The sequence below is a fragment of the Pelophylax lessonae genome, assembly GCF_965119305.1.
Source record: "Pelophylax lessonae genome assembly, chromosome: 13".
Classification (NCBI taxonomy): domain Eukaryota; kingdom Metazoa; phylum Chordata; class Amphibia; order Anura; family Ranidae; genus Pelophylax; species Pelophylax lessonae.
Window position 1 is genome coordinate 55,798,088 of NC_138780.1, and position 23,045 is coordinate 55,821,132.

Genomic DNA, 23,045 nt, shown 5'->3' on the forward strand with positions numbered 1-23,045 from the left:
GTGTATGTGTGCGCTATTATATTGTTCAGGGAGTACAATAAGACACGTGGCCACTCACTAAAACTAGAGGAAAAACAGTTTAACCTTAAAATACGTAAAGGGTTCTTTACTGTCCGAGCAGTAAGGATGTGGAATTCTCTTCCACAAGCAGTAGTATCAGCAGGGAGCATCGATGGTTTCAAAAAACTATTAGATGGGCACCTTAAAGACCACAACATACAGGGGTATACAATGTACGGTTAAAAGCAAACACACACACACACATCATGGGTTGAACTGGATGGACTGATGTCTTTTTTCAACCTCACAAATGATGTAACATTGAAAACAAATTTACGGGGGGTGTGGCGACCGCCGACAAGACTGGCCGCATGCTGTAAGAGCTCTGCTTCCTCTACCTGCAGACATGCCTCGCAGGCAGCCGGAAGCCCCCAAACCAAAAAAGATCAACTATTTCTTCCTGGCCAGGCAGGCCGGACCACGCTAAAATGGCGGCGGCTCCCACTCCACATCAACCGGAGGCAGCGCGGCGGTGCTCAGAACACTGCAGGCTGCCTCACTGACATCTGCACAGTCAGACCCTGGAGCAGAGGGATCAGGCCACTCTACACCAACGACCAGCAGTCCAGCCAAGTCCAGACCTAGAAAGGAGGCAGGAGACTCAGCCTATCAAGGTACTGTAACTGGAGAACATATCTTAGACCCTCGCAATGTCATGGACACTTGCCAATCTGACCTTATCACTGCCTTCCCCACCAGTGGGCAACCAATTTCAGACACTACGCTGAAAGAGATGTTGCTATCTCTCATGGTCTCACTTCAATCTGACATACTATCTGGCATTAACCAATGCAAGCTGGAACTGCATGAGCTGGGGGATAGGCTGGAATGCATAGAGGAGCAAGTAGGAGATTTTGCTACCTCATATAATCTAGTGGATGCCCATGCGACTCACTCTGAGGAAATCTTATGGCCTAAATCAAAAATCGCTGACTTGGAAGACCGCTCAAGAAGAAATAACTTGAAAGTGCGCGGCATTCCAGAAACTATTACACAGGCGCAACTACCGCACTACATAAGAGGTCTTCCTTCAATCGATTCCCGCCCTTTTGCCAGCGGATCTTACCATAGACCGCATCCCTAAAATATTCTATTTACCAAAAGAAGTCCCCAGAGTTGTGCTCCTTAGAGTTTACTTTTTTCAGGTAAAGGAAAAAATATTGGATTCATTCAGAAAAGTGGACTCTCTTCCAGAACAACTCAGAAGCTTACAAATTTTCCCTGACTTCTCCCAGCACACCATGCAAAGGCCTAGCAATTTGCTTACCATTACCAAGGCCCTATGCAACCATAATGTGGTGTACAAGTGGAAGTACCCGGCGAGTCTGATCATAACACATGAAAGCGTCACTACAGTGATTCACTCCCTGGAAGACGGCCTTAAGGCATCTTACCCCTGGACATCCACACAAAATGCGGCCGGCGTGGTCAAAAGTCCCTCACGGACCCAAACCTCACACCTCGGAGGTTCTATGACGACGATACACAACAGTAATGTTCAGCTGCAATCCCTGACCTTTGCTTCGTTCAATTTTTGCTGCACAGCTTTTGCTGCTCGACCCCCCTTCTGTTGAGGGTGCTCACCTTTTTAGCCCTAACCCTGATGTTTCTTACTCCCACTTACTCCCACTTGTTCTTGCTGGAATGGATACATTATGACACCCCTCACAACTGATCCTCCCAAGTCCTATTTTGACACTCAAGTGAAGGAATGGATTCAGTATTTTTGTTTTGCACCATTCATGATTAACGTCTCCTTCATTTGACCTCCCATCCATTTTTTCTATCCGACTCTCTATACTACCCACAAACGAACATATCAATCCACCCTATTTACCAATATGGGACTTAACCTGCTATCTCTGAATGCCAATGGACTCAACCACCCAGCAAAGCGAAGATGTATCTGGAAAGAAGCGGAACTGCACAAGGCTGACATATTGACAATCCAAGAGACCCACTTCCAAGCCAACGCAGCGCCTCTCTGCACGGACACTAAATACCCTCACATTTTTTTTTGCAAATGCTCCAGTGAAGAAGCGTGGTATCCTGCTAGCCATCAGGGACACTGTTCGCTTTACCCTACATTAATCCATAGTCGACACAGATGGTAGATATATTATTTTGACATTAGTTTCTGTGTACCCTCCCAATCCGCACCCCCTGCAATTGCTTCGCAAACATTTGCGCAGGATCTCTAGAGTGCGAAAAGGTGGTTTATTGATCTGTGGCGATTTCAATATTGTGCCGGATCCATATATGGACTCATCTTCCCTGGGTAGAAGCCGTACCCCTTCCTTGCGGGATCTTCTACACAGGAAACAGTTGCATGATGTGTGGAGATGCCTACACGCAAATGAGAGGGATTTCACCTTCTTTTCCTCTAGGCACACTTCCTACTCCAGGATAGACTTGTTTATAGCTGATAAATTACTTCAACAGGTCACAATATCTTCTATTTTGGATATCACATGGTCAGACCATGCATGCATTACACTGCAGTTATGTTTGGGTAGATCCCCCCCTACGCATACATTTGGCGTTGTAACAACAGGGTGATGCAGATGCCTGATGCTACCTCCACGCTACAGAATCATCTGGCTACATTTTTCAAGGAAAATGTGGATCCATATGTTTCACGCTGATACTCTGGAATGCACACAAAGCATGTATGCGTGGTTTCTTAATACAATTGGGAGCCAGAGCTAAAAAGAAACACCAAAAAGCTCTTTCGGATACACTCTCTGCTATACACCTTTTTGAACAGCAGAATAAACGTAACCCCACTTCCTCCATTTCTGATCGCATCCGTCAGCTGCGTAATGATCTGCGATTGCTTCTGATCGCAGATCATGACAAATGTCTTAGAGCCTTGAAACTGAAATACTACCATCTGCACAACAAAGCAGGAAAATTCTTAGCTGCCAAACTAAAAGCCTGTAAAAGCAGGTCACACATCCCCTTTCTATTCCATCCCTTTACTAAAGATAAACTTCTAAACCCCCAGGAAATCGCTAATGTGTTTGCAGACTATTACAGTTCCCTCTATAATTTAAGGATTGACCCATCCACCCACCAACGTACTGCCAGTGAAATTATTATTATTATTATACAGGATTTATATAGTGCCAACAGTTGCGCAGCGCTTAACAAAATGAGGGCAGACAATACAGTTACAATACAATTTGGAACAAAAGGAATCAGAGGGCCCTGCTCATTAGAGCTTACAATCTAAAAGGGAGGGTCAATTGATACAAAAGGCAATAGCTGTGGTGGATGGGCTGATGGAGCAAGTGAAACAGTGTTATTAGTTAGTAGCCGGGTAGGCTTCTTTAAAGAGAAGGGTTTTCAGGGATAGTCTAAAGATGATAGATTAGGGGACAGTCGGACAGATTGGGGTAGAGAGTTCCAAAGAATGGGGGAAGCTCTGAAGAAATCCTGGAGGCGAGGATGGGAAGAGGTGACAAGGGAGCTAGAGGGCAGGAGGTCTTTGGAGGACCGAAGAGAGCGGCTTGGTTGATATTTTGAGATCAGGTTAGTGATGTAGTTGGGGGCAGAGTTGTGGATGGCTTTGTAAACTATTGTTAGCACTTTGAATTTTATTCATTGGGTGAGTGGAAGCCAGTGAAGGGATTGGCAGAGAGTGGTGGAATACTGAACGGTTGGTAAGGTGGATAAGTCTTGCAGCAGCATTCATTATGGATTGAAGGGGGGATAATCTATGTAAGGGTAATCCAATGAGGAGGGAGTTGCAATAGTTGAGGCAAGAGATAACCAGGGCGTGAATTAAAAGCTTGGTGGTGTCATTGGTTAAAAAGGGCCGTATTCTAGCGATGTTGCGGAGGTTAAGGCGGCATGATTTAGACAGGGATTGGATGTGAGCCTGAAAGGACAGTGCAGAGTCCAGGGTTACCCATAGCACCCTGGCATGTGTGGAAGGACTGATAGTTGTTCCATTGATCTTGACAGAGAATTCCGAGGAAGGGGCACAAGGAGGAGGAAATATTATGAGCTCGGTTTTAGATAGATTCAGTTTGAGGAAGTGGTGAGACATCCAGGTTGATATGTCTGTTAGTAGATCAGTGATGAGGGAGGAGACTGATGGGGTGAGCTGAGGGGTAAAGAGGTAGATGTGGGTGTCATCAGCATAGAAATGGTAGTGGAAGCCATGGGAGGCTATTAGCTGACCCAGGGAGGAGGTATAGATTGAGAATAGAAGCGGTCCAAGGACAGAAACTTGGGGGACCCCAACAGTAAGAGGAGTTGCAGGGGAGTAAGTGGAATTGTAAGTGACACTGAAGGTGCGGTGAGATAGGTAAGATTCGAACCAATGGGAGCACAGCCACGGAGACCAAGCAAACTTTGTTTTTTGAGAAGGAAGGGGTGGTCAACCGTATCAAAGGCAGCAGACAGGTCCTAGAGTAAGAGTATTGAGTAGTGACCATTGGTTTTAGCTGTTGGTAAGTCATTTGTAAGTTTTAGGAGAGAAGTTTCTGTGGAGTGTTGCCGGCGAAATCCAGACTGAAGGGGATCAAGGAGGTTATTCTCAATGAGGTGCTTGCTCAGGCGGTTGTAGATTAAACGTTCAAGGAGTTTGGAAGCAAAAGGGAATAAGGAGATGGGTCTTAAGTTATTAAGATTGGTGGGGTCTAGTGAGGCTTTCTTTGGTATGGGAGTTACTAGCGCATGTTTTAGAGAGTTGGGGAAGATGCCAGTGGAGAGGGAGAGGTTGAAGATATGAGTTAAAGAGTGTAGGATAGAGTCAGAGGGTGACCATAGTATTTGAGAATGAACAGGGTCCAGGAGGCAGGAAGTTAGGTGGGCATTAGAAAAAATGTTAGTGACTTCCTCTACAGTAGTTGGGTTAAACAAGGGAAGTATTGATTGTGCAGGAGGACAAGGTGTGTAAGGTGAGGGAGATATCTGTAGTTTAAAGATCTCTTCACAAATTGTATCAATCTTATTTTTAAAGTGATTGGCAATCTCTTGGACAGTAAGTTAGTGGATGGAAGTAATGGAGGACGAAGTAGAACATTGAAGGTAGAAACGAGTTGATGGGGACTGTGTGAGAGGGTGTTAATGAGAGTGATAAAGTAGGTCTGTTTGGCAGTGTGGAGGCAGGGACTGTATCTTTGGAGGGCAGATTTATATTGGCTGAAATTTTGCTGTGTCTTAGTCTTACGCCACAGACGCTCGAGAGCGCGACTACGTTTTTTGAGGCTTCTGGTATTTTCTGTCTTCCAGGGTTGTAGCGGTCGGGGCCTGATTCTGTGTGTAGTGAGGGGGGCCAAAGCATCCAGGGTAGATGACAGTGAACTGTTGTAGACAGAGTGGACATGTTGGGGCAGGAAAGGGATGAGATTGTGTTGAAGAGACACTCTGTAGCAGAAAAAAGAAGTGAAGGGTTAAGATGGCGAAGGTTTCTACGGGTAATTGTTCGGTAGTTGGAAGGTAAGGAGGAGGACAAGGAGAGACAAACTAATGAGGTGGTGATCAGAGAGAGGGAAAGGAATGTTGGAGAGGTTGCGAGGAGTGCATAGGTAGGAGAACATGAGGTCAAGGCTGTTGCCATTAGAGTGTGTAGAAGCATGTGTCCATTGTTTTAGGTCAAAAGAGGAGGTTAAGCTCAAAAGTTTAGAAGTAGCAGGAGTGTTAAGATTAACAGGGATGTTGAAGTCTCCAAGAATGATTGTGGGGATTTCAGAAGAGAGAAAGTAGGGTAGCCAGGCAGGGAAGTCATCAAGGAAGCCTGATACCGGTCCAGGAGACCGATAGATCACAGCAATTCTCAACAAAACTGGAGAAAATAGACAAATACAGTGAGCTTCAAATGAGGAGAGAGACAGAGAAGGGGGTGGATGAAGAACCTGAAAAGTGCTTTGAGGGGAAAGCAGAATTCCAACCCCACCTCCTTTCCGTCCACTAGGCCTGGGAGAGTGAGTCCACAGGAGGCCACCATGGGAGAGGGCAGCAGGAGAAGGAGAGTCAAATTCTTGAAGCCAGGTCTCAGTAATTAGTTTGTGATAAATAGGTCATGGACAGAGGTGAGTTTGTTGCAAACAGAGCGGGCATTCCAGAGGGCGCAGGAGGAGGGGAGGTTGGCTCTAGGCAGAAGAGAGAGGAATAGAAACCAGATTGTGTGGATTTTGGCTGGTGTCAGAGGATAGGGGGTGACGGGTATGTTTGCCAAAGGTAAATGATGGGGGTGCAGGATTTGGGGAAATATCTCCAGAGGTTAGGAGAAGCAGAAGGGTGAGGGAGGTGATATGGGAGTATGATTTATGAGGGGAGACATCTCAGTGTCCCCAAGGTTTTATTGGTGTGTGGGTTCAGAATCAGCAGGAGTTGATGAGTGCAGTATAAAGGTTGATAGGCTTGAGGGTGATATATACAAGCTGTGGGGCGGAGAAGAGGGGTAAAGGAGAGAGAGTTTTAGGAGAGAGGATGCAAACATGAGAAAGAGAATTAGGGATTGCATAATACAGGGTGGTGGGATTGAAAGGTAGACTGAATGTGAGATGGAAAAGTTGTATAGAGACTCAGCTCACCTGTAGTTTGTCTGTTGGCTTGCAGTTGTATGCTTTGTGCATTCCCTGAAGTGCTGAGCTGAAGTGTAATAATACTTAATCCAATATTAATACTTTATCCAAGATGGTAGTTGCCAATGCAATCCCCGCCTGTGCAACCCCTGCCTGTGCATCCCCTAGAAAGGGCTTACATTTATACTGAGTTGGGTGGAGGTATTGCCAATTAATCAATTAGGATTGCATAGGAGGGACACATGGCTGACAGAATAAACTTCTGACACCAAAGACAGACTACAAAAAATAGCAGTAGAGCAGAATGGCAGAGTAATTTTAGATATGGACAAGAGAAAGCAAAATAAACATCAGTGTTCCATGGACAAAGGTAAAGATTTTGAAAGCAGCATAGATTACCATTGAGCAAGTTAGAAGCAATGATTCTATTTCAGTTAAAGGTGGATTTTGAAAGCAGCATAGATTACCATTGAGCAAGTTAGAAACAATGATTCTATTTCAGTTAAAGGTGGATTTTGAAAGCAGCATAGATTACCTGTGGAGGGATAGTGCTGAGCTGAAGTGTAATACTTAATCCAATATTAATACTTTATCCAAGATGGTAGTTGCCAATGCAATCCCCGCCTGTGCAACCCCTGCCTGAAATTCAATCTTTCCTTAGTAGCTTACATCTGCCTTCCATTTCTACTTCTTAGCTAGCTTTCCTCAACTCCCCTTTCACGTCAGATGAGATAGCCACCACGATCAACTCCTTGCCTAATAATAAAGCTCCGGGTCAGGACGGATTCACAAGTGAATACTTCCAAGTTATTTAAAAATGCCTTGCTTCAGCATCTCCAGACAGTGCTCCACACAATGGTAACCACCACACCCCTCTCCTTGAGATTTCTCATGAAATACCGGAAAGACTTTTGTAATCCTCAACATTTTGCTTTGCCACACTCGACTCTGGAGGCTCTCATTCCATACCTTCCTCTTAAGAAATGGTCACACCTAAATATCCACTGGCTCACGGACATTATGCATGACAAAATACTAAAATCATTTTCTGAACTCAAATCTGAATACAGTCTCCCCTCCTCTGAATCCTTCACACATCTCCGCATTGCTAAATTTTTAACCTCCCACCCGGTTCTGAATATGTCTTCCTTCAAAGCTATATGCCTTCTTCATCAATAATAGTCCGTCCCCTAAAGGCATTTCTCTGTTCTATCAGATTTTACAATCTAAAATGAAATTCACCAAAACTGACCCTATCCTGAAGTGGGAATCGGACCTACAACACTCTTACACTGCAGAACAATGGACCATAGCATTTAGATACATGTATAACATATCGAAATGCGCTAAACATTGGGAAATGTCCCACAAGGTGCTCTCCAGATGGTATCGAACACCGTTTAGATTGTTCAAATTATATCCGTCACATTCTCCACTATGCTGGCGTGGTTGTGGCCAGGTTGGTAACCTTTTCCACGTCTTTTGGGCGTGCAAACATCTCACCAGTTTTTGGAACCAGGTCTTTAAATTGATCTCCTCATTCTGACGCCTTCCAACTCCAGCCCTAGCACTACTTAATCTGGAAATTGATAACTTCCCCCCTACATTCCGTATTATTGTTGCCCATATCCTTTTGGCGTCTAAACTTACGACAGCTAGGAATTGGAAGTCGGATAGAGCACTGAACACCTGATACAGTTAATGTTACCTATGAATATGAGTTGCAATTCGCCATGCGTTTTGGTAATCTAGCCACCTTCCAGAATTACTGGCAATTTTGGATTCCATGGACTAAATTGAATCCTTGAACTGTGGATTAGACGTTAATCATAACTGTCACTATCTATCTGCCTCATTCTATACGCTTGTAATGTTTGTCATTCATCCAGCTGTTTTGTTTTGTTTGATCACGGTAAAACATAATGTAAACCATTCTTCCTGTATGTTTTTTTTTTCTCTTGTTTCGAAAAAATCCTAATAAAGCATTTTGAAAAAAAAAAATGACGAGGGTTTTGGCATATAGCTGCAGCCAAAACCCCAGTAAAACCACTTGAAGCCAATTACGTACATGTATGTGATTTTGTGGCAAGTGGATAACTTCCTCAGATACCATAGGGGGTTTTACTTTCTTTGGATAACCGTACATTCTAGCTTTACTTTTTTTTTTTTTTTCGACTGTCTTCGTGGGAAAGGCCCCAAGATAGCAGGAAGGGGGCCCACTGCAGAGCTTGTGAAAGGGTCCCACTGCGGGACCGTAAAAAAGGGCTCCAGGATCAGTGGGAAGAGCCCCAGGCTTGAAGGAAAGGTCCCCAGCAAGGGGTCTAAGGGGCCTTCATGGTTTCTTGCACCGGGGCCCTGAAGGTTCTAGTTATGCCTCTGCTGTCTTTTGTCACATGATGTAACTTTTACTGGTTTTAAAGCGGAATTAAAGGCACACAAACTTACCTTTGTTCCAATGGTCTTATGCCCTCAAAGCCCTGCACTGGCATCTGCTTCCCTGGTTCTTCCAGCTGCTGGTCTTTGGCTGATTTAATGAGCCGTTGCTGGAGTCCGGTCATTCCAGCACACTTGCAGTGTGCCAAAATGTAAACTGAGGTGTGCAGGTGCAGCTCGTTGTACATTCCCCAGGAGATTGCAAATAGGCAGGTAAGTGTACTTATCGCTAGTCTCTTCTGCAATAAAAAGCCTGCCTGTGTACAGTTTGTTGCAGTTCCATTTTAACAACAGCACTGTTGTATTGTATCTGTCTTGTTGTTAAAAAAAAGTTACTTAAAAAAAAAAAAAAAAAAAACCATGAAAAAAACAGTGCACTGTATAGATTATACTGTTAGAATGCAGAGGCTACCTCTATTCTCTTCTCTGCTCTTCTCTCTTTCTCAGTGTATTTTGCAAGGATGAACTGTCAGGAACTTCTGGGGTCTACTTTTTATTTCTGAATGTAGGCTGTGGTTGCAGATCAAAGTATTGTCCTTAGATTTTTACATATTGACAGAGGGTTTACTTTTGCATCTTTGCCTTGGACACCAGAGGATCTTCTCCTGTCATTAATGTTACATAATCCTATTGTATTATGCTAAGGAGAACCCCTCCCCCCCCCCCCCCAAAAAAAAAAAAAAAAAATCACTGGTAATCTAAAATACATAAATGTATCAAGTACCATGTGTGAGCTGGATTGCAAGCATTCATAATTTTGCACTTTAATTCTGTGGGCAATTGCCATTTTGAGGTGTGTGTATAATGTGTACATTTTGTTTTCTTCTTAACCAATTTCAGAGGAGAAGCTAAGCAGCCTGTTCAAGTGTAGCATCACAGAGATTTTCCATACCTGTTATTCAGTGCTGCGAGATGACTACCTGTTTTGTCATATCATCCTGGATTATGAACTGGAACAGATTCTTGTGCAACTGAAAGCTGTGATCAAATCTCAGGGTATGTCAATGTATCTGTGCAACTTGATGGTGATTTGACGATGGGATTAGTTAAAGCTTGATTAGTTCTTTTATTCTGTGAAAAAATTTGGAGAACAATTTCTGTACAAAATAACAATTGTAGCATAATACAGCATACATTTCACTCGACACCACACACAACCTCCTGTCAGAATTTTCTCCACTAGACTCACACGTTTACCACAGTCCCCACATAGCTATAAAGAGAGCTTATGCGTCATACCCCCTGGCCACTTTAAAATGTATGTAAAGTCAATTTTCTCTAGCGCTCATTGACAGACGTAGTCCTCGGTGATACACCACCTTCGGGTTATGTTGCCTCCACAGGAGCAGGACTAGACAGGAAATTAAAAAGCTCTGGCCACACCCCAGGGGCAGTCCCAGAGGGTATATCCTCTCTCTCTCTGCCTCAGCAAATCAGTTATTTTCTGTCTAGTTAGGAGTAAGGACCTAGACACCTTGCTGGGATCTTAGGTCCTGGCAAGAATTTTTTCTTAAAGGATTTTTTTAGACAGCTTTTTTCTCCAGTGTTCCTGTGAGATCTTCAAGCAAGAAAGCTGAACTGGGCGACGGGCTGGATGTTGAGATCCGGTGGTCACCCCAGTTCAGCCTACGAGCGCGTGCAGGCCATAGCTCCGCGCTGGGTCGGCCGCGACAAAGTCCCATTAAAGGACTGTCAACGCGAGTTAAACGTCTCGCTGAAACGCCAAAGACCATGAGTCACGGTGTCCGTATCGGTCGACAGCCCTCCCGCCCCGGTGGAGAGGGGTACTGTCAGGAGTTGGCGCCCGCCTGGTTCCGGTATGGTGAGTAGTATGTTCCCCCTTTTCCCCTGACGGGTTTTGTGGTGAACGCGGGCCCCTCTCTGTATGGTAAGATAGAGTCCCTTTCTATCCTACAACATGACACAGATCCTCCTACTTTGAGTGTGATTTTATGTGTGCAAAAAGCCAGGAGGCTTGGTTTGGGAGCTAACAATCTAATTGTATACATGTTTTAAAGATGTAATCTGTGGCATTCTGGGAATCTTATGGGTTAAGAATAAGCTACCTACCAGTCAGAAGCCACGGACATGTAGACTGCCTTCCTAATCAGATCTCCAGCTATTAGCAGGCCTCCCGAACGGCCATGCGGTCCGCCAAGGCCGGTACCGCCAACCACGCCATATCCCCATGCAGTGAGAGTGTTGTGTGCCCTGCAGCACACCGCTATTCAGTACGGGCCGCCGCCATTTTTTTTGCTGGATCGCACGAGCCGCCATTTTGGCGTAGCCTCGTGTCTCCAGCATGGGGGCGGCCATGTTTGAGGTAATCCAAACACCTCGTGGAGCTTGGGGGAGGCGCCGGAAGGCGTACAGAGGGGCGGAGCCGCCTCCTTTCTTCCTGGGCAGCCAGCCAAAAGACTTCCTGTTTGTTAAGACAGCGCTGTAACCTGTTGCAGTCAAACTCTGAGCATCAAGTGGTGAGCCTGGGGGTCTATCTCTCTCTCTCTCGATCGATAGGGATCCCTAGCAGGTAACACTAAGGGGCTTTTGTGGCGCTGGGGGTCGAAAAAAAAAAAAAAAAAAAAAGTTTTATTTTTGAATTATATTATCCAGGAAGTAACTGGAGTTATCATGGACCCTGCCACACATATTCCCCCACCTGTTTCCCTCGAGGGGGCCACGGGACCCGCCGGTGCACAGAGTATAGAGTCATTTACAGCAATTTTGGAGTCTATGGTGGCTCGGGTGGAGGCGGCCTGTCAGGGACGGGGGTCAAGGAAGCGACCCCCGCCTACCCCTATACCATCTGACACCTCTGACTCAGATTCAGAGGTGGTCACGGCAGTTGCAGGTTCCTCTGCAAGGGCTGTTATCCCAGGTAAAGCCCCCTCAGACAGTGAGGAGGACGCTTCTTCTCCTGCTATTATTCAGGAAGAAGCATTGGTGGACGCACTAGTTGTGGCAGTGCAGGAAACCTTAAAACTTGAGGCTTTACCGGCAGAGGCAACTGAAACAGAGATTCCTTTTGGTACTAATAAGCCCATCAAGACGATGAAGGCTTTTTCTGTACCTAAATGTTTCGGTAATCAGATTAAAGGAGAATGGGAGCATTCTAAACGTACCTTTACTATTTCCAAGCGTATTGCTAGACGCTATCCGTTTGAGGAATCCATCATTAAGAAATGGACGGTACCACCAGTCGTGGATCCGCCTATTTCCAGGCTAAATAAAGCCACGGTTATTCCAGTGGAGGACACTTCGTCCTTTAACCACTTAAGCCCCGGAGGATTTGGCTGCTAAACGACCAGAGGGCATTTTGCGATTCGGCACTGCGTGACTTTAACGGACAATTGCGCGGTCGTGCGACGCTGTACCGAAACGAATTTGGCGTCCTTTTTTTCCCACAAACAGAGCTTTCTTTTGGTGGTATTTGATCACCTGTGCGATTTTTTGATCACGCGCTATAAACAAAAAAAGAGCGTAAATTTTGCAAAAATAGCAATATTTTTCCCTTTTTTTTATATGAAATTCCCCCAAAAAAAATGTAAAAATCAAAATTTTTTAATATTTTCGGCCAATTTGTTTTATGCTACCTATGTTTGGTAAAAAAAATCGCAAAAAGCGTATTTTGATTGGTTTGCGCAAAAGTTATTGCGTTTACTAACAAAGGGAAAGATTTTTGTCATTTTTGTTGTTTTTTTTTTTAACGCGTAATGGCGGCGATCTGCGATTTTTTTTGCGGTACTGCGACATTGCGGCGGACAGATCGGACCCTTGACTGACATTTTTGACACTTTTGGGGTTACCAGTGACATTTCTACAGTAATCAGTGCTATACATATGCACTGTTACTGTAAAAATGCACTGGTAGTGAAGGGGTTAACTTTATTTGAGAGGGAGGGGCTGTGTGTGTCCCTAGGGGCGTGATTCTAACTGTGATTGGCTGTGGCTTCAACTGTATGCAGAGTGATCAATGGATCTACATAGTAGATCCATGTGATCAGCTCTCATACAGAGAGGAGAATGACAGGCAGCTTGTTTACACAAGCTGCCTGACTATCTCCCTCTCCCCCGCCGATCGCAGAGTGGCCGGCGGCGATCGGGTCCGCCGGTCACGCGCGCGGGGGGGTCCGTGACCACGCGGGAGCGGGAGCGCGCCTCCGGCGGCGCGCGCTCGCTCCCTAAACCCTCACAGGCGAGCGACGTAGACCTACGTCACTTTGCCTGTGAGGGGCTGACCGCCGCCGTAGATAGTCGTGCGGCGGTCGGCAAGTGGTTAAGGATCCGGTGGATCGAAAGATGGAAGCAGAGTCCCGCACCATCTTCTCTCTGATAGGGTCAGCTTTTAGACCAGTAATTGTTATTGGTCTAGTTTCCCAGACACTTACGGAATGGGCGAAAATGGTACGCCAAGATCTTAGGGGAAAAGATATTCCCCAGGAGACATCTGATTTGATGGAACAGATTATACAAGGGCTACAGTTTATCTGTGACGCAGCCTTGGACACTACTCCCTTATTAGGGTATGCATCTAAGACAGCGGTGATCCTCAGACGTGTGCTATGGTTAAAATGCTGGTCAGCTGACCTAGGTTCCAAGAAGACCTTGACAAATCTCCCCTTTCAGGGGAATCGTCTATTTGGGGCCAACCTAGATGAAATCATTAAGGATGCCACTGGGGGCAAGAGCACTTTTTTGCCACAGGCTGCTAAAGCTAAGGGACCTCGCAACAAGCGAGGACCTTTCTTTACCGCCCATAAAGGGCGCCCGGCTGGTACTAGCGGGAAAGGCAAGACTCCTCCAGGAGGGTTCAAGAAGGGCTGGTCGGACAAGCAAAGGACCAACCCAGCCAAACCCGAAGCAAAGGAGTACACAGCCTGAAGGTGCGCCCCCACCCGGTTTCAGGGTGGGGGGACGTTTTCACCGGTATTCAGGACATTAGATCGAGCATCAACCACTACTACCGGTGCGATTCTTCCCTTCCAACATTTAAGTACTACAGGAAGCGGTAGTTACCGTTCCCTGAATAGATCTTTTCCTTTACCTTTTCCTAAGATTAGTCCCGATACCTCACAGGAATCGGATCTGGTTGACCAGATAGGCCAAGTAGCCTCTAGTCGGGTGACTTCGGTCCCTGAGGTTCAACCAGAAAAGATCACCTTTCCTGATAACTATCAGGTATCTGATAAATGTGTGGGAACAGAAAACGACCAGACTTTCTCGGATGGTCGGGGCCAGATACCTCTAGGGACGCCTGGTTCAGATCCAATCAGCGCCAGTGGTCCTAGAAATTCTAGGCTGGCCTCCTCAAGCCGGCCTGGCCGACTTGGACATGTTAGTCGTAGACGTTCCGTGGGAACTTCGTCTCAGGGAGTGTCTGTGGTCTCAAGGACCAATTTACCATCATGCTTTACAGTCGCTGGGTTTAATGGCCTGGCCATTGAGACCCAAGTACTGAAGGACAGAGGTTTGTCAGCTTCAGTCATTCCTACCCTTATTAAAGCAAGGAAAGCGACTTCCAGCAAAGTCTATTATCACACATGGAAAACTTATATTGCGTGGTGCGAATCTTTAGGATTTCCTCCACGTACCTATTCGGTGTCTCGAATATTGGCCTTTTTGCAACAGGGGGTTGAGCAGAAGCTAGCCTTGAGCACCATCAAGGGTCAAGTTTCAGCATTAGCCTTTGAAAACATCAGGGAGATTCCCTTGCTTACTTTATCCCAGAAGGTGGCCTTCTTGGTGGCTATTACTTCTGCTCGCAGGGTGTCAGAACTGGCTGCATTATCATGCCAGTCCCCATACCTAGTGATTCATAGGGATAAGGTAGTACTTCATCCTAAGCCATCTTTTCTTCCCAAGGTGGTTTCAGATTTTCATCTGAATGAAGATATTGTACTACCTTCCTTGTGTCCTCAGCCCAAGCATCATCGGGAACATGCGTTGCATTCCTTAGATGTGGTTCGGGCAATCAGGGTATACCTGAAAGCTACGGAATCATTCCGTAAGACGGATTCACTTTTTGTGATCACGGATGGCCCCAGAAAGGGTTTGCCTGCATCTGCCGCGACCATTGCCGAATGGATTAGACAAACGGTGGTACAGGCTTATTCTATTAAGGGTCAGAGTCCTCCGTTCCCTGTTAGGGCGCACTCCACTCGAGCGCTCAGTACTTCCTTGGCCTTTCGCCATCAGGCGTCAGTGGTCCAGGTATGTAAGGCGGCCACCTGGTCGTCAGTACATACCTTTACAAAATTCTATAAAATTGATGTGACGGCATCGGCGGATGCCTCATTTGGCCGCAAGGTTTTGCAGGCCGCAATTTGAGGAGACCGGTGGTCTACCTCAAGGGTTTTTTTCTGTTTGAAAAAAAAAAAAAAATTGTTTTCTCTTTTTTTGTTGAGTCTCATCATTAAGGATGAGCATTGTAAACTTCTAGTTGGCACCGGTTGGGCCTTCTAGATTGGGATTTGATTTCCATTTTCCCACCCCTCAGTTGTGATACTGCTCTGGGACGTCCCGAAGGTGGTGTATCACCGAGGACTACGTCTGTCAATGAGCGCTAGAGAAAAATGGATTTTTGTAAAATCTTACCGTAAAATCCTTTTCTCTTAGCTCATTGACAGACGTAGTCCCCGCCCCTCTGTTTTTTTTTGAGTTGGGTTAAAATCTCTAAAGACTGCTTTTTCACATAACTGATTTGCTGAGGCAGAGAGAGAGAGGATATACCCTCTGGGACTGCCCCTGGGGTGTGGCCAGAGCTTTTTAATTTCCTGTCTAGTCCTGCTCCTGTGGAGGCAACATAACCCGAAGGTGGTGTATCACCGAGGACTACGTCTGTCAATGAGCTAAGAGAAAAGGATTTTACGGTAAGATTTTACAAAAATCCATTTTTAATTTTTTCATAGTTTTGGATAAAATAGGGAAAGGTTAAGATGGGTTAATTTTTGCTGTCTGTCCATGTTGGGAGATTACTTTCTTTTTGTACCCCAAATAAAGATCACTAGATCGAAGGGGTTAGCTATCGGATCCATCTAGAAACAGTCAATGAACTAAAAAGATGGTACCCAAGCATCGGTAAGCAGATACAAGGTTTTGCCTGTAACGCTGTCCTTTATAGGCGCTGGACCATGGGATCCGGGCCCTTGGAATACCAAACCCCAAAGGCGCTCCATGCAGGGTGCTCTACAGGTCCAAGGCCGTGGCCCTCTTATATAGGTGACCCAGTCCTTGAAGGTCTCTAAGACCATGCTCGCTGTAATGGGTGAAGATTGAATTCTTGCTTATAGCAGGTTCCTGCGGCAGGACTGGTGAGTCCATTTTAAATATTTACACAGCATACAAATCTTAAAATGTTAACATTGCAAAATTGTAAATATTTAATGCACTGTTCCCTTTAATAAGATTACAGCGACTTGTGCCAGGTGTATTTCGGCTTGTAATTACATGGATTGTAGCAAGTTTATGCAAAGTATGCTTAAAGCATATTACACTGTTTCTTACCCTGAGCTGATTACCTGAAAGGTTTCAGCTGTGACAAACAAGATTCAGCCTAAGCTGCTCTCATCCCTATTTGTTTGTTGTGTTCGCCCTGGCGCATAAGCATCCGCATGTTTGTCTCTGCTTTGATCACGTGTCTATGTCCTAGGCCTATTCACGCGCGGGAAACTTTGCCTTTAAGTATGAGCATACACCACGTGGTGGGCGTGTTCTAACGTGATTTGGTGTGCACATGGATGCCACGTACCATGCCGCACATGCATAAAAGGGTGCAAGGAACTGTCTCCAACACACTAGCCTCTGTCACAGGCTGAAAGGGCAGCAGCTGGATTGTGTGAGTCACTGTGGGTGTATGTTACTGGCACAAATAGGTCCTGTATCTTAAGATAAATGTTGTGAGCATTAGGCTGTGTAAGCTTGGCACAAGCTTTGAGTACAATTTAAAGGTAGTACCTCAAGTTTGTCTTGCTATATAGCAATGTCTGCTCGAAAAAGGGCTGGAGGGAGCACAGATGGGAAGGGCAACATAATGCCACCCTCAGGTCCTGAAGGTCCTAGTCGTGCTTCCACTGTGTCTACTCCTCCTGATAAGCCAAAGGCATCTAGCCAATCTGAGCCATTACGGTTGTCAGGCATAGTAGCTACTCCGTGTAATTCTGCCACAGCCTATGTTACAAAGGAAGTTTTGGCATCGGCATTATCCAGCATAGATGGTAGGATTGCTTACATGATTGCAGCACTACATGGAGGTAAGAAGCGGGTTAGATCCCCCTTCTCCTGAGCCGCCCCCTGAATCAGTTCAGAATTGGGCAGAGGATGTGAAAGATGCAGTTGAGGGTGACCCTATAGTAGTTCAAGCTGACTCCACTTCTGGGGAGTCAGAGGAATCTCTATTGGCCTCTTAATGCCAGAGATTGTTTATTCAGTCTCTTGCTGAGATGGTCCAGGCTGAGTTTAAACTTCTGCCTTTGGAGACAACTGAAACCTTTTTCCTCCCTGGGCTCATTGCACCCTCCTCAGAGTCCTCAGTCATTTCCCACATATCCACTCTTGGAGCAAGAAGTGTATAATACATTGGGATCATCCTGACAGGATGTTTGTTCCTCCTAAAAGGTTTTCATTGTTATATCCTAAGGAGGATACGTTTTCTAAGAGATGGAAAATTCCCACTGTGGATGCAGCCATTTCTTCGGTTAACAAGAATTTAAACTTTCCTGTGGATAATGCCCAGATTTTTAAAGATCCAGTGGATAAAAAGTTGGACTCTTTATTGAAAGCCTCCTTTGCGGTTGCAGGTTCTGCAGTACAACCAGCAGTAGTTGTCATGGAGTGTGTCAGTCTTTGAAAGACCGCATAAAGCGAGTGTCCAAGACAGTTCCTTCTCAAGGAGAGTCTGTGGAAGATCTGTCAGATCTACCTCACACTTTGTGTTTCACACTAGATGCTCTTACAGATTCCATAAGGCAAATGTCTTGGTTTGCTCTGATGACATAGTGCATATGCGCAGAATCCTTTGGTTAAAGAGCTGGTCTGCGGAATTACCGTGTAAAATAATTACAGGCTAGCTTCCCCTTTCAGGGAGAACGCCTTTTTGGTGATGATCTTAATAAGTATATCCAAAAGATATCGGGGTGGGGGGTGGGAGTACGTTGCTACCTGTAAAGAGGAAGAGCAAGCGTCCTCCCTTTAAGATCCCCAGCACAATACCAGTGCTTCCAATTCCAGGCAGTGGTGACTGCCTCAACCGTCTGCATCCGGACCCAAGCCTTTGGGGCGAGGTCAGAAAAAGCCCTGGACCCAGAGATCAGCCAAGTATTCCTCTATGCTCTCTCAGTGAAGGGGTGTCCCCACTCGCCTAGGTGGGGAGAAGGCTCCTGCAGTTCTTAGGGATATGGGTGGAGTTGATTCAGGACAACTGGGTTGTCTCCACCATTTCACAGAGATACAAGCTGGAATTTTGGGTGTTCCCACATCTTCGGTTTGTGAGGTATACCAACAGATCCCCTAATAGAAAGATCTCTTTCAGGCATTCGACCAGCTGAGAGCTCAGTGGGTGATAACCGAGTTTCCAGAAAACGAAAGGTTCAAGGGCTTTTACTCAAACTTATTCATAATAACCAAACGGGGATGTGAGACCTATTTTGGATCTCAGGATTCTCTCGCTGAATCCGTTTCTGAGCGTTCATTCTTTCCGCATGGAGAATTTTTTAAAGGATAGAGCCACTGTGGTATCAATCCATTAATGCACCAACATCCCTGTATAATGTACAAAAAAGGCCAACTATAAAGTATCGTGGGTCTTTTAGGGTGCGTTTTTTTACTTCATTGAGATAACGATTGTCATGACACAAGATATAGTTTAAAAAGGAAAATTTATTTCCCAAAAGTTTATTAAATAACTGTATTAAAATACATATGAAAAAACAGACATAGAGAATACAAACTTCATGCCTTTCCAACGGCATGATGTAGGATACGGTTTCTTGAATCGGCTAAGTAATTTTGACCGGTTTCGCCGGTTTTCGAAAGGCTTCCTCAGAAAATTTAGCGCAAGACAATAATCCTTCTATCAAATACAAAAGAATATATGTCACAAACATAAGGTAAGCAGAGCAGCGAATACAGACTGGTTAGCATTATAAATAGCAAACTATGTATTTCTATATTCATGCAGCATGGAGAGACCCCATCCCATAGGCACCCAAAAAGAAAAACTTGATCCAAACCTGTAAATGGAGCAATTGAGGAGGGAAGGTGTGGTAAGTGGGCCTCAGGTTCTGAACACACGGACGTCCAGGAGCAATGCAGGTGTGGCCACTAATGGTCTCCTGCAGAGGGAGGTATTCCAGAAAGGAGGAAGTGCATACAAGTTCCTAGTAAAGCACAAGGTACTTGATTAAACCAATAATATGGTTGTAACTGCGTATCAATAGCTACATTCGCATTGTAGTATACCAAAAATGACTTACAAAATAAAAAGGTGAAGCCAAAACCAGAGATTGATAGGCAAGCTTGTATGCTCTTAAAGAAGTTTATGCACAATCCAAAGATGATCAAAGGAATCCCTCATTTCCAGGGGCACCCAATAGGGTCCAAAGGCTGTATAAGATGTATTTTAATGTTATATGCCAATTAAATTTGAGAATAAAATGGAAAAAGCCTAAAATAACAGCCACCTCCCAGGTGGGATGGGTAGTTATCCCAAAAGTCCCTGTCGATTAAGCAGATGAAATAGCCAAAATGAGCCAAGTCCACCTATGAAAACATAAATTATAAGGAAAATCTAATTAAATACTGCAGTAGGAATAATGTCCAGAAAAGACCTAAAAGGTGATCAAAAAACACCACCCCCCCCATCAGGGATGCATAGTACCTGTTTTCACAAGAGAGTAGAAGCAGGGGATGTCATATCCAAGCTGCAGATGAGGGGCGAATGCAGAGAGAAGAAATAAATGCTCCTTAAATACCCCCCTCCACAAGGCGCCAAATCAGAGTACGGACGTGAGATGGCTGAGCGGCTGGCCCCCGCCGCCGGAAGCCACGTCACCACCTAGGTCACGCCGACGCCGCCATCCCACTTCACCCGGACTTCGGAGAAAGGAGGCGGGACCACATTGGAGCACGGCGCATGCGCGGGGGCCCGGCGCGACGCAGCCATAGGGGCGGTGCCCGGATCACACAGGGCAAAGTAGCCATGGAGACCGAGGACGCCTCGGGCGTCCGTACGGGGACCTGATGCAGCGAGACCCGCAGATAACTGGACATCATGTCACAGGTCCCAAGGCTCACATAAAGGGTGTATGACACCCGAATCAGAGGAAGATAAACAGATGTGAAGGGGTGGAGAAAGCAAAAAATCCATAGGGTGGGGAGTCCACAAAGCATGAATAGTTACAAAATAGACCATATCAAAATTACAAAATGAACAATAATATAAACAAATCTATCCATATTATACATACTAAAGATACAGGTAGATGTCTCAATATAGAACAAGATTCTATAGAGGGAAAATGCACTTTGGAAATAAGTAAAATACATTATACATCCAAGCTTACTAGTATAATTGGTCAGTACATTTTAGTGATCCAGGACCGGAGCACCAATATTTTTGGAGACACAGCACAGAGAAGCACACAGATGGAAATAGGCTATAACCCAATCACATACACAGCAGACAGTGTAGATCATAAAAAACATCTTATTATAGAAAGGATTTGAAACTTATACCTTCATTTAGGCCAGGATATTTGGTGGCCTGTAGTAAATAAATCCACCTGGTCTCAATTTGTAGCAGGGGGCGATCAATATCTCCCCCCCCCTTTCATGTTATGGAATGTGTTCAAGTCCAAAGAATCCACAGGATTTCAAATCGAAGTTATGATATAACCCCATGTGACGACTAATGGGGGTCTCCATTTTTTTATTTTTAATCAGGGATAAATGGTCTCTTATTCTTTTAAAGAATGGGCGTTTAGTTTTCCCCACATAAAAGGCATTGCATGTACATTTAAATAGGTATATAACACCCACAGTTTGACAGGTGATTTTATATTTAGGGGACCACATAGACCCATTGGGAAGTTGGATAGATTGACCTACCATAATGAACTGGCATAGAAGGATTATTGTCTTGCGCTAAATTTTCTGAGGAAGCCTGTCTTTTGGCGAAACCGGTCAAAATGACTTAGCATTTCAAGAAACCGTATCCTACATCATGCCCGTTGGAAAGGCATGAAGTTTGTATTCTCTATGTCTGTTTTTTCATATGTATTTTAATACAGTTATTTAATAAACTTTTGGGAAATAAATTTTCCTTTTTAAACTATATCTTGTGTCATGACAATCGTTATCTCAATGAAGTAAAAAAACGCACCCTAAAAGTACTTTATGGTTGGCCTCTTTCCGCATGGAATCAATTCATTCAGTCAAAGCCTCCCTGCAGGGAATGTAATTTCTAGCATCTGTAGACATCAAGGATGCATATCTTCATGTGCCTATATTTCAGACCCATCAAAGGTTCCATTGTTTTGCAATTGGAAATCATCATTTCCAGTTTGTGGCCCTGTCCTTCGGGTTGGTCACAGCTCCAAGAGTGTTCACAAAGATCCTAGTTCCAGTATTGGCTGTTCTAAGGTCCTGAGGGATATCTGGAATAGGATATCTGGACGATCTATTACTAATAGATCGATCGGCTTTAGCTCTAAGCCAAAATATCCTTCAGACAGTAAATTTTTTGGAATTAAACTATTTAAACAATGAAGGCACCTGGTTTTTGTTTGAATTCTATATTGTACCTGCTGCCCCTTTTGTTGTATAGGATACAAAGAGCATAAATAGGTGAAAGGGAAAGAAGGCGCTGGTATGAGTAAAACGTAAAAACATTTAAACGTTTATATGTGTTTTTGTGCAGTATGCTGTGAATGGTTCCACAAATATAAAGTGCTTGCTAAATGTGCAAAAGAATACTAAATGCTTGTTATACAATAATTGTATATTAAAGACAGTACAGTAGCTGTATTATTTCGTACATTAATCAATAAAGTGCTATAGTAGTGCAAAATTAAAGTGCTGCAAAAATGAAGGTGCTAATTCAATATAAAATACGATTCACTGGAAATGTGCTGATACATAAATGAATAAATGCTATCTTTTGAATAAATTATTGAAATTATTGATATTTCGCATACAATAATAGTGCATCAATAGTGAACTGTGATATAAAAGTTCATGCAGTGATGTAGGAATCAATATTCTTTGTTCAGGTGCTCCCATGAGTGATAGGTGGTAATCAGTGCCTCTTACCAGATTTCACCAGGTCACACAGACCTCAAGCGCCTTTGATCCTATTAATATAGGGTGGATCAAACCATCAGGAATCCTCCATTCCTCATTACTTATTTGTATGATATCATGAATTCAGGAAATTAATTCCTCCTTCTCCTCACTCCTCCTTCTACTTTATTTAGTAGTAGATCTCAAGCCGATATTCAGGGTGACAATGTAAAGCCAAATATAGTGTAATACTGTTTATTTTTTAAAAGATCAATAAAAAACTGTAAAATTGGCTGCTTACTATTAATGGTGCCTACCTGGCACAGGGCGATGAGCATTGATTGCTATGGCAAGGGTTTAGAGCAATATGTGTGTAGTCTCCTCTGTACACTAATACTCTCTGTAATCCCCTTGTAGCGTGGCAGCAGTCTGGCATGCGTTCCAATGCTTCAAACTGAGGTGACGTCGCTGGTACACAAGACTTCCGGGTTTAGCAGGGACCACAATGCATTTCGCTAGAATAGCGTCATCGTACAGGTTCTCCCTTGGCTGGTTGGTCCTGTGTGATCCTGTCCTCTCCCTTGGTGTCTGGCATTTCCTCCTATTCCACTTGGCCAGGCTCCCTTCTCTCCTTGTACCTCCCAGTCCTTCATGCCTGGGCAGATTTTTCCTGGCATCCCTGGGTTGGAGGGGGGGCTTCTCAGTTGTCCCTGCAGGTTCTGCATGGTGGGGTTCCAG

General features: G+C 44.7%; 1 protein-coding gene across 1 annotated transcript in view; it reads left to right on the plus strand.

Annotated features, from left to right (window-relative positions):
- Window positions 1-23,045, plus strand: part of ZFYVE26 (zinc finger FYVE-type containing 26) — a 1,347,068-nt gene that overhangs the window by 446,753 nt on the left and 877,270 nt on the right. The window contains exon 15 of the mRNA XM_082275187.1: window positions 9,873-10,028. Within this exon, the coding sequence (XP_082131313.1) occupies window positions 9,873-10,028 (156 nt within the window). The remainder of the gene's footprint in view (window positions 1-9,872; window positions 10,029-23,045) is intronic.